Genomic DNA, 12550 nt, shown 5'->3' with positions numbered 1-12550 from the left:
TTTAGGATCATGCTGAAGGAAGGTTGGCGAAAGACTCTTAGTGTTGGATGGCAGCAGTCTGTCTGCAGTAAACAATGCAATAAAGTTTGAGCTGAGAAAAATTGGGATTCTTCTCTAGCCAATTCTACTATATATAGCTGTGTGTGCCTCCATGATCTCTTAGTGGCTTGTGTGAACAGCAAAACAGAGATAAAGAGGAGAGAAATAAGTCTGCCTCACCAGCTAACCTCTTAAAAAATAATAGATGTACTGTATAATTTTGGCCACCAAAATGGAAATCATAGAAAAAGTAGAAGCTGGTGAAAGAAAAAAAATGTCATTCCTGGATGCATTTTGGAAGAAGTCTTCAAGTGGTCTCAAGAAATTTAAAATGTTTTTGGGGCCTACCTGACCTGGAGGTGTCATTTCACCAGTGCATATTGTTAGTTCTGAATAAAAATTTCCCTGAAACATGTTGAACTACTCTCCTGTTTTGTGATGTAGGAACCGTTCCCTATTCTTTCCATGTTATTTTTACCTGTGGCACTAAATTTTCTATTAAATAATGCTTAGAAGCACATCTGCTTTGTTAACTATACTTGTACGGTATGATAAAATTCATTGACATTTCTTTCACATTTCTTTGCTTAAACTGCTCATATTGCCAAATCTGGTTGCATCAAATTGCAATGGAGTCTTGGCATGTTGTCCCATTCTGGATGTGCTTCTAGGTTTGATGTAAATCGGTATCTGTGTTGCTAATCTGAGAAGAGAGAGGAAATGTGGAGAGTGCAAAAAAAGACAACGAGGAGCTAGGACTAGGAAACCAGTGGCAGTGATTGTAGACTCTTTTTACTGGGAGGGAAAAAAAGGTAAATTCTCACCAGAACTGCTTGTTTTCAACTTCAAATCTAAAGTTGTGAGCACTCAAAATAGCCCTAGTGAGATTTAGCTGGTATCTGAAGGTCTTTATTGTCATGCTGTAGTTCAGAAAAATAGTTTGTCATTTGAGTTTTCTTACTTGCTGGGAGTAGAGGGAGGGGGTGTTCTAGAAAATAATGACCCTTGAATTGTTTTCAGGTAAATAGCTTATACACACACACACACACACACACACACACACTGCTCAGTACAATAAAATGCTACATCCTGAATTTACTTTATCTAAATATACTTTAATTTATCTAAATATATACTCTTATGCTCTTGCCTAAATTTGTCTCATTTTGGGTTGTACCATTTGTTCCAATGGACAAAATTTCATACTCATTTGATATGTGTATTATGCATTTAACTATGTGTATTATTAATATATTAATAATTTTATTGAGTGATGGAATTCAGGGACATAACTTGAATTATTCTGGCATATCATAGGTGCAAAATATGTTGTAGCATAAACTTTCATAGACTTGGTCTACTTCTTCAGTTATATGGAGTGATGCATTGGGTGATGTTAGGTTTTTTCAAAATGAAAAATTCTGTATCTCTGTACAGTAAAACACAACAATATTGATCTTAAATTCTTCTTCTTTTCTTCCTTCCTTCCTTCCTTCTAAAATCATTAATTCTATTATATTCCATCTCACCCTCACTCCCTTTCCTGCTGCCATGCTGTCAGTTACTATGGTCATATACAGGCCCAGATCTTTAAAAACATATCTTAATACTAGAATCTAGGACAGGTGACTTATTCAGACACAGGGCATGCTCTCCATTGCTATATAGAAAGTCCTCCCCAACTGGTTGCATTTCCACTTGGTTCAGCAAATGTCTGAATTTTCACAAAAGAGATAAAACCTCCGGGAAGGCTTGCTGGCAATAAACTGCTGGCCAGGTAGTAAGGCCTGATCAGATGATCATTGAATGAACCTTACTTGGAGAATACATGTGGGAGGAAGAATCATTTCAGATCTCTGTCCTGATTTTTATGGGTGATATTCAATGAAACTGTTCAGTTTTCAGTACTTTCAGGTTGGACTGAACTCATTGGGGTGTACTTTGGGTATACATTATAAGTTTGTATGGCCACAGTATCATAGGCAGCCATATCAAGTTAATATGCACATTAGACTCTTCTAAGGGTGCATTTACCCTGTTGAAATAATGCAGTTTGACACCACTTTGACTGCCATAGCATTTATAGTTTTGTGAGGCACCAGCACTTTGGCAAAGAAGGCTAAAGATAGTGTAAAACTACAAATACCAGGATTTGTGGTGTCAAACTATTCCTACAGTCTAGATACACCCCAGGATAGTGACTGAGTTGTATTTAAACAGTAATGTTTGGAACTGTGTTTTCATTTATTTTCAAGTTTCCAATAATTTTGTATTGTTTTTTTCTGGCAGTATATTTTATGCTAAAAACATGACCTTTCCTCTCCCATTCTTCTCTTTCCCCTTCTAGCATTCTACAATTATGATGCCAGAGGGCCAGATGAGCTGTCTCTGCAAATAGGAGACACTGTGCACATACTGGAAACTCATGAAGGCAAGTGGAACAAATGTTTTGTTCATAGTTATTTTTCTCCTAGTCATGATTTTGACCATTTGAGTTAACTTGTCTGTCTGTTTTACCAGATGAGTTCTATTCTGAGACCCAATGAAATATTGAAGCATTTATTTGGGCACACAATTGACAGTCACTACACATTAAATGAGCAGGCATGTGAGAATTGATGAATAACCTTTCTAAGATGCAAATTTCTCTTCCTTTATTTTCTTTTTCTGCAAAAACAAGATTGATGCCTATGTTGCTTAATTTGTATGGATCTCTTGTAGCATCTGTTGAGTGGTTAGAAAGGTGATAGATGTTCCTAGGATAATCTGAAATAACATACAGGGTCCTTTTTTTATAAAAAGGTGTTGAAAACATAGAAGATATTTATCTTTCAAATAGCTTATGCTTTCATGCAAGATAGTAGGAAGTGTATCATACTTCTTCAGTGATTTTTTTTAAACCACTTATATCTGCATGTCCTTCATTGGGAAGTAGAACAATGTTTAATGTATTCATTTAATTTTGCATTAATAATGTATTTATTTCTCTTCTTCATCATAACTGAATGTCATTTGTGACAAACAGAACTCTTTATTTATTATTTATTGCCTCTATATCTCCCCCCCCCCCCCCCCCCCCGGACTTTAGTGCAGCTTTAAAGATCCTGTCCTTCCCCATTTTACCTGCTCCAACCCTTCGGAGTAGGTAAAGCTGAGAAAGAAAGTGATTTGCTCAGTGTAGAAAATTGAAACCAGATAGATTCCCAGCTTTTAGATAGAATGCCTAACTCTTGGAAGAAGCAATGGTTTAGCATGTATCTGCACTGTAGAAATTTGCAATTTGACATCACTTTAAGTGCTGCAGCTCCATCCTAAGGAATCCTGGAATTGGTTGTTTTACAAGCTCTTTTCTACTAAAGTGTGCTGCTGTGCCACAAAACTATGGATACCATAATTCTCTAGGATGAAGTCATGGCAGTTAAAGTGGTATCAAAGTGCATTATTTCTACCCTGTAGATGCAACCTTAATCTTTCTCCCAGCTTTCACTCAGCATTGGTTGTTGGGGTTAATATGTATTCTATTTTTGCTTCAATAGTTTAGTGTACACTTGAGTTCTTTAACAATTGCAGGGCCAGATGTTTTGTTTTCACATTTCTTTTCGCCTCTTAAAAGCTCTTTCTAAGATGGGGGAATGTATTTCCTTTCTCATCAATATGTATGTTTGCTTGCTCTTCCTCTTTTTTTTTACTTTTGACCTTTTCCACACAAATTAAAGATGCAGTTGCACTGTTTCAGCTGACACTTTACAACCATAGAAGGGCTGCTTGCATAAAAGGCACACAGTGAGGGGTCTCTTCCACTTTTGATAGCGAATGGCAAGCCCTCTTTCTCTCATTTGTTTATGCGATTTTTAAAAGTCAGTTGCATGCTGCCTTAAGATAATGGCATATGGAAATAGAATAGTTGCATTAATATGTTTCTGCACAGAAAAGCTGTGTACTAATACCAATCTATTGTTTGGCATTTTTTGCTCCAACAGATCTGAGAAGATCTCTGCTTCAGACATAGGGATAGAAAGAATATTAGAAAATATTGGAAAAAGGGTAAAAAAAAATGTTTTTCAAGAGTCAAGAAACCCTGAGAAGAAGAATCTTGAGTTAACATTAGTTTTGCAGTTTGGGACCTATCCTGTGCAAAATTTGTGCATGGTAGTTTGCATAGAAAACAGCATTTTCTGAACAGGAAACAGTATTTTTTGTATAGAAAATAATATTTCTGCACATAAAACTGGTACCTGTCCAGACAATGCTGTTATCTGTGCAAAATAACCATGTGCAAATTTTACAATCAATAAATCCTGTATGGCAAACAGGCTTTGGAAACTGCATGGCTTCACAGCAGAAAAAAAATTACCTTGTTTCCTTTGAGAAGAAAATTAGTGATAAATTATCCCCATTCAGATGTTGATATTTTTCTTTTCCTCATCTGCCATGGATTGCTAAATGTGCAATAGTTCATAGTTTTGTTTGAAGATGGCAAACTAGGGTTTCCAGAAATCACCTCTGTGTTGTTATTGTTATCCCAAACCATGTGTTACAGAAGATTTTCCTTCCCATACAGCTTACTTATTTTTCATTCTGTGCAGCTGTCACCTATTGTATCCCATCTTTATATAGGCCTTTTCTGGCTTTCTTTAAAAGGAGGATAAGGTGCCTCTGAAAATGCTGAAAGGCGTTTAATCTACCTTGTGCTTTGCACATAACCAGAATGCATAGATTATGCACATCTTGCACAGTTCTTTCTGTGACTGATTAGTTATTGAATCTCTTTTTAGGGCTGGATTGAAATAAATATGGCTTATTATTAGTGAGGTGTACAACAAAAACTGGTTTAGTTAAGGAGTTTTTTTTAATGTACTAAAATTTGGGGAAAGTAACAATGCAACATTTCTGTCAATGGCAGTCATTGTCCACAGTTCCTTGGAGTGATGCTGGAGTAAACTCACCTTGGTTTTGAAATGATTATTTGTTATGTGTTCGACATTGCATACATCCACACAATTTTGGCAGGAATTGCCTGTTCACAGGATCCTTCAGTGTCATTTTAATATGTTCTTGAAAAATAAGCAAGCTCTCAGATGCAGGATCATTAAGTGTTCACTGTTTTGCAACATTAATCTATGTTAAGTATATACTTTGCCAACCATTCGTATTGAATCAATTCATCCATAATATGTTCTACCTCTTCTAATGCCTTTAACTTTCTCCAGCATTGTTACTTTTTCCAGTGAGGCCTGTTTTCTCAGGATGTGTCTTAAATACAATAGCCTCAGTTAGGACACATTTCTTTGTCTCTTTGGTAATCCATGGTCTATATAAGTCTCATCCAGCATCATATTTGAGATGATTTGTTTCTCCCCTCTCAGTTTCATTCAGTGTCCAGCTTTCACATCCATACATAGAAATGAGAAATAAAATAGTATAAATGAACTTGACTTTGGTGCTCTGTGATACTTCTTTACATCTAAGGATCTTCTCTAGTTATTTTAGTAATATTTTGGTTAACTGCACTTTTGAACACTAAGCACTTTTGATTCTAATTTTAATTTTCTGTGACAAAAATGCATCTGAGTTGAGAAGACTGAAAAATATTTTAAAAATTAAGAATAATGCACGGAGCATTTTTATATAACCTATTAGACATCTTTCACTGACAACAGCAAAGTTTTCTTACTTGAATTCCTATATGGATTACCTGACTGAACTTCCTCAAGTGCTTTTACCTGCTTGATTTCAGTTTTAACCTGGTTAGATTTCATACTTTGAGCCCCAGTTATTTGTGGGGAAGCCTTGTGCTGGCATATTCAGTCATACTCAGTTGTTAATCTGCAGTTTGCAGTGTTTGCTCTGGCCCTATCCTCTTAAAGGAGGACTTTGTGTAACCAGTCCTGAAGAAATCATTGTTGGATTTGAGGCCTTCAGCCCTTTCACACTATAAAAACAATGTGCTGTGATTCCACTTTAACTGCCATGGCAATATCTTATGGAATCCTAGGGTTTATAGTTTGGTGAGGCACAAGAGTTCTCTGGCTGAGAATTCTAATTTGTAATCTGTAAGATTCAGTAGGATGCAGCCATAGTAGTTAAAGTCGAATTACAGTATAGTGCTATAATTATGTTGTGTGAAGGGGACTCTTAACTATTGCGGTAGCAAATGTTCCCTTCTTGAGCAAGGTGCCTGAGCACAGAATGGCTGATCAAGTTTACAAGGATGTCTTGGGTACCTGGTCTTGACTGATAGAACTTCACATGATGTGAGTCTTAGTACTTCATGGAACACCTCTTTCTGGTAGGTATTTATATACCCATGCCTTAAGGTTATCTACAGAAGCCCCTCTTCTATTCCCTCCTCATTCCAAGACTTGGAAGATGACATTAAGAGATTCGTTTTTAAAATGGTAACAGTTAATCCCTGGATTGTTTTTCTAAAGAGAAGTTTGCTTGACATCCAAAGGAAGCTTTTTGGCTCTAGGCAAAAGCTTTTTGTTTCTCCATGGTTTTAAAATATTTTACTGCGTTATTATTCAAGATAACACCAGCTTAGTTCTGTCTTGTGGTGTAATTTTAATACTTGCACTTAATTTCTTTTTCTGCTTATAGCTCTATTACACAATGTTGTGTTGATATATATATTCATCTGCTGCTGTTTTGATTAATTCTTTTGGATGGCCTAAATACCCTAAAGGCATCAGATCCTTTTTTGTTTTGTAAGCTAAGTGGGGTCAGCTCTGTTTAGTACTTGGATAGGAGACTGCCAATGAGTACCAGGTACCATAGGCTATATTTCAGAGTAAAGAACTGACATCACCACGTCTGAGTATTCCTTGCCTAAGAAAACGCTATGAAATTCATGGGGTTGCCATAAGTCGACAAGTGACTTGAAGGCACATATACACACACATTATATTTTTACATTTATTATTCAGTGTTTAGTGTACAGGTGGGTTAGTAGAGGCCAGTTTCTGCCCCTGTGTTGGAGCAGGAGTAGGCAAATTGGAGCCCATGGACTGCATTCAGCCCTTGAGACTTCTAACTGTGGCCACTGAGGCCTCCCGTAATCCACCTCGCAAACCATTTTTTAAAAACATTTTCAGGCCAATTTTTGAGTGAATTATTTTGGCCTGAAATGTGCCCAGAAGTCGCCCAAACTGCCTGAAAATGAAGTGTTTTGTTTACCATAGGCCCCCCCCCCCCCCGGGGCCAAGTCTCCAAACTGTCCCCTAAGAAACCAAAAGAACAATTCAGCTGGAAATCATCCAAAATGTTGGCTGGAAGTAATACACTGTCACTTCAGGTAGTATGAGCCACAATTTGGGCATTGCGGCAGGGCACTCACCCTCTGTGTAGTTGTGTATTCTTGGACAATAGCATTGCATTTTGGCACTCAAAACAGCAGAAAATGTTCTTGGATGAAGCTGTAAATTTTAGAAGAAATGGTAAAAAGTAGTTTATATTTCCTGGCTTCTGGACAGTTTGGATTGTGAGGGTTGAGGGCTTTTTTGTTTTAAGGAAACTGTTGTTCAGAGCATGTTGGCCCTTTCAGACATTTTTAAAATCAGAATATTTTAGAAGAACCTTTTTTGGGAGGGGGGATTTTGGAGCTTTGGGAAGTTAAGTGGGTCAGATCATGTGGAAGAAAGATTTGATTTATGTATGTTGCACTTTTTCCACTTTCAGCCTAGAGAATTTATTTCATTTTTTAAAAAGAAGGTTAAAAATGGATAAATGCACACAGTAATGGTTTTGACTTTTAAAACATGTGGATTTACATTTACATGCATCTTTCCATACAGCAAGAGAATATTAATCAGAAACATTGTTACAGTCCCACAGATGATGACAACTTTAAAAAATGTTATTACCCGCAGAGATAAGGAATTGGATCCAATGGGAACAGTCCCAAACAGCAGTATTAGGAGAAGTGGTGTTTTTTTTTTAAAAAAATTCTTTTTAAAGACATTTTATCATGTGCTTTGATTGAGGAGATCAACAGTTGAAGTTATTTCTGCTTGTTTTTTTTTTAAGATTTAATATTCATGTAGTTTGGTCCTGTGCTGTTGTAACATCAACAGATACTGTAGCTGTGAGCTGGTTAAGGCGCTGAAGAACTACAGTTGGGTCTTCCTATCCATAGGCTTGCCAATGGCTGATTGGAGCATCCATGGATGGTCCCACCCTGTTCTCCTCAACTGTGTATGCATGTGGTTGCACCAACATGGTTGCATGAACCACCATTGAGGAGAATGGGACTTGAGGTCCCACAAAATTTGTCATCCGTGGGGTGGTGGTGGTCCCCCCCCCGAAATACAATAGGCCAACTTCTGCCAATGTAAGATACACCAGGCTTGAGCACCAGAGGTGATTGACATTTATTATTATTATTATTATTATTATTATTATTATTATTATTATATTACTGTGTCCAAAACGCATCTGTTACACAAACTTTAATTTAATTTAATTTAATTTAACTTTTCACCAATGTTCTTGGATGTCACTTTTCAGTTATGATGAGGCCAAAGGTCCCAAAGACTAGCATATTTTAGCTTACAACTCTTTCTAATAATAACTAAGCCCTAGGCAATGAATGTCCCTCAATCAGAAGATGGGGCCACCAGAACACAAGTTTAGAACAATATGAGATCTATCTTCCCTCCCTGTATCTTTTAAATTGTAAATACAACTTGCTTTGTTGCAAGTTTTAGAATGGGAAAAAAAAAGAATATTCAAAAGCTGGTGACTGACCACCAAACAATTATGCCTTGGAAAAGGGGATATAGCCATCTTGGAAAGCCCAGAGTGTTATTTCTGGATCCAGGTCCTGAAATCGCTCGCTATTTCTTTAAATGGCTTCCACGTGGAGTTCTTCAAGGTGTTGTAACACCTGGCATTCCTTGCACTCCTTGCTGAGCCCCATTGGTGTGGGATGGATACTGTGTTGGCCCAACTGGTGATGCAGATGTTAGCAAAATGCTTCCTCACTGGCCTCCAAAGGAAGTACCCAGCACTGCAGCAACCCTGTGTCCCTTAATAGCCAGTGAGTTTTTAAAATAGGTTTTCACAGGATCAATCCCAATTTTCAGTTTCCTGGTGCAATATCTGGATATGGCATGCTTTCTTTTCATTCTGCTGAAAAAAAAAATAATTGGTAGGTTTGATGCTCCTGAAGCTATACAGGATATGTTTCTGAGTTGAGGTGCTTCTGCTCTTGCTTTCTGCTCTTGGAACGGCTGACAAGTACATGCATAAACCCTTTGAGGTTGTTGTAGGATGAAGATATGGTAAAAAGCAACCTGCCAAAAAAGGATCATCATCAACAGCTGGGTCTCTGATAATACTGTATTGTGGTTGTGTTTTGCCAGTGTTTGCCTATTAAAAACCTTACCCTTTGAAAAAAGTTTGAACTCCATCATCTTGTATCCAAGGGTCAATTGTTGTCTGTGGTGGTGTCATTGGAAACTGATGTTTAACTGTCCTTACTGTTGGAATTGGACCTCCCACGCTACCAACCTCTGGAGGCTACTGTGATGATTTCAGGAGAAAGGCAGGGTATACATTCAGTCAGTCAATCAATCAGTGATAGATTTCTGGGCAGTAATTTCATTGATGTCGCTTTTGCAATTAAACACAGCGTTCTAAAGAAGATTAAACCTTTATTTTTGCCCATTGAGGTGCCTTAAGTCCAATCATGAAAGGAGCACTTGGTCTTCAGTATAGTCCAGACACTTCATTTCCTCCTTGTGTTTTGGACCTGCTAAAATGACCCGCCAATTTCTTTGAGGTCTTGCACTCTAATTTTCAATTTTCTTTACAACTCCAAGTGGATGAGACCTCTTGTCAAGGTTGCCCTCCATTGGCAGCCACTATCATGAGAACTATTCCAGCCTCCTCCTCGAGCCTAAGGAAGTACTGTTCAGTAATTTCTAGGGCTTCTTCATCCCTCTGCAGGCCATGTGACTGAATCTTTGATCTGATACCTGGGATACCTCTGTTCCCTTGTTGGAAACTACTTCCTGCCTTCCACCCCTCTCACCCCTGAAGGATTTCATGGATAAGAATCTCAGACCAGAACTTATGGTAGTTGTGTTTCTGCCTTCCCAGTCCAGCAAACCCCATGCTTTTCGTCAAAAGGAACTCCAGAGAACAGCATCTTCATAATGAATATTAATAGCAGCCTTCTTGTTAGGTGGCTTGAAAATAAATTAGCTGAAAAATCTTTTCAGTCTGTTTTGACAGCTAGAGTGAAAAAGAAGGCTGTCTTCTGCATTTGCTTTTTGTCTGCAGTTTTCTTGACTATAAAACAGGTTAGTTTTAACATAGATCAGTGGTTCCCAACCTTCCTAATGCTGTGACCCTTTAATACAGTTCCTTATGTTGTGGTGACCCAAACCCATGAAATTATTGTCATTGATACTTCATAACTGTAATTAAATAGGTGTTTTCCAATGGTCTTAGGTGACCCCCTTGAAAGGGTCATTCGACCCACAAAGGGGTCCCAACCCACAGGTTGGGAACCACTGACATAGATTCTGTAGCCTTCCTGGGGAAAGTTGGTAATCTAGGAACAAATAAGTTGCCTTATCAATCAGATCAATGGTCTGTCTAACCCAGTACTGTCAACACATACTGGCAGAGGCTTTCAAGGGTTCCAGGCAGGACTTTTTGTAGCTTTATTTGATAATGCAAGTGATGGGACCTCCTTCTGCATGCAAAGGAAGTACACTTCACTTGAACCGCATCTCCTTTTTCTTTCTCCTTCCTCCTTAACTGTCATCCTTTGGCCTGTGAGGGAGAGAATAGGCTGGCCCAGCTCCATCAGGGCTAGCCTGAAGATAGAGCGCCCTCCCTCTTTAACTGTCATCATTCAGCCTGTGAGGGAGAAAATAGGCTGGCACAGCTCCATCAGGGCTAGCCTGAAGAAGAAGTGCCCTCCCTCCAGTCCATCTGCCTTGGTCCAGGCCTCAGAGGGAGAGAAGAATGCTGGACCTGATCCCCTTCCCCACCACCATTGCCTTCTCCTTTTGTGTTGTGTCTTTTTAGATTGTAAGCCTGAGGGCATGGAACCGTCTATTATCCCCCCTCAGTTGTAAGCCGCCCGGATTCCCAGTGATTGGGCGGCATATAAATAAATCCTATTATTATTATTATTATTATTATTATTATTATTATTAGAGAGAGGCTACCTTTCCTTATGTCATGCACAAAAGTAAGGGTTTAATGAGAAAAAAATTAGTTATGTAGGTACATCCTGAAAGTGACTAGTGTTGTAAATATCTTGTCTCTGGATTCTCTGGAATATTGGCCCTGGGGGTGGGAACCAGTATGTACTGAGGCTGATGTGCAGAACAGTTTACAATGCATGTTTGCTTGCCAGTTTTGTGCTGTTTCTATGAAAGATCCCTCCCAATTTGCCTGGCACAGTACCATCACTTTATGTGAATGACTATTGTCTATGTTTTTTTTTTTAATTAAACAGTCATACTAAACCAGAGTGGGCTTGTTAGCAATAAAAGCACATAATGCTGATCACTTGCAGATGTGTTGTGGATTTGGGGGCACAATGAATGAGAAATTACCTCTTTGTTTGCTTGGCATACTGTCCAGCCTCCACAAATGTGAGAAATGTTTTGATGAGCTGAAATAATTATACCACAATAGGATTGTCAATGGGGAAAATCTGTAAAGCTAGCTGAAAAAGGAGGGATGTTTCTGGTACCTTCACACAGTGATTCAGAGTGCATCAGTTTTTACTGCAGTAGGCAGTGCAGGAAAGAAAAGGGAAAAAACCCCATTGAAAATGTATTTATTGAAATGTTCATCCAGTCATAGGCTGGGAAAGTGGGGAAGAGATACTCACAGCCCTACTTGCACCAGGAGCCACCACTGCATGATTCATCAGTGAATGCCTTAATTATTTCAGTCTAGATATTCCTGTCTTGCTTACTGCAGAAACAGGATTACCTGTCCTTTTGAGCCAATAGGAAGGGCTGGTCTTAGTAAATACTCCATATAAAGTGCTGCCTGGTGCATCTGGTGAGAACTTGAGTGTATAAGCAGTGCACTAATAGTCAGAAGTTCCTATTTGAGCATTACTCAAAAGATTTTAGGTTTTGAAGGGGCCAATGTTGCTAACTGTGTAGGGTCAAATTCAGAGGGGAAAGCTGAGTGGGAGGACTAGAGAGAACTTAACTGTGCTGCTAGCCTATTAATACTGCAAGGACAAACATTCAGGCAAAATAATAGGTTATGTGTTTTTGGAACTTATTTATTTGCATCTATATCATGGAATCAGCAGTGCAGTGCCTGTAGTAATGCACACCTGCACATTTATTGGAATTGATTCTGACTTGGGTGGTTGTGCTGGGAACCTATTTATGAGGATTTAAAATTTTATTTTACAGTATTGCTATGCTAGTACACAAACCACTATTTCCTGGGAGCAGTTCTGCTGAAGTCAGTTGGAACTAACCCAGAATTAAGAGACGTGAAGGCTGTCATTTGCTTTCAGGAA

General features: G+C 38.4%; 1 protein-coding gene across 4 annotated transcripts in view; it reads left to right on the top strand.

Moving 5' to 3' along the window:
* DOCK1 (dedicator of cytokinesis 1) overlaps nucleotides 1–12550 on the top strand; it is a 511572-nt gene that overhangs the window by 85732 nt on the left and 413290 nt on the right. For all 4 annotated transcript variants that reach the window (XM_042460991.1, XM_042460990.1, XM_042460988.1 and 1 more), the window contains exon 2: nucleotides 2387–2470. In XM_042460991.1, the coding sequence (XP_042316925.1) occupies nucleotides 2387–2470 (84 nt within the window). The remainder of the gene's footprint in view (nucleotides 1–2386; nucleotides 2471–12550) is intronic.

The sequence above is a fragment of the Sceloporus undulatus genome, chromosome 3 (genome assembly GCF_019175285.1).
Source record: "Sceloporus undulatus isolate JIND9_A2432 ecotype Alabama chromosome 3, SceUnd_v1.1, whole genome shotgun sequence".
NCBI lineage: Eukaryota > Metazoa > Chordata > Lepidosauria > Squamata > Phrynosomatidae > Sceloporus > Sceloporus undulatus.
The sequence above is the reverse complement of the archived record's forward strand: the minus strand, read 5'-3'. Positions and strand labels throughout refer to the sequence as shown.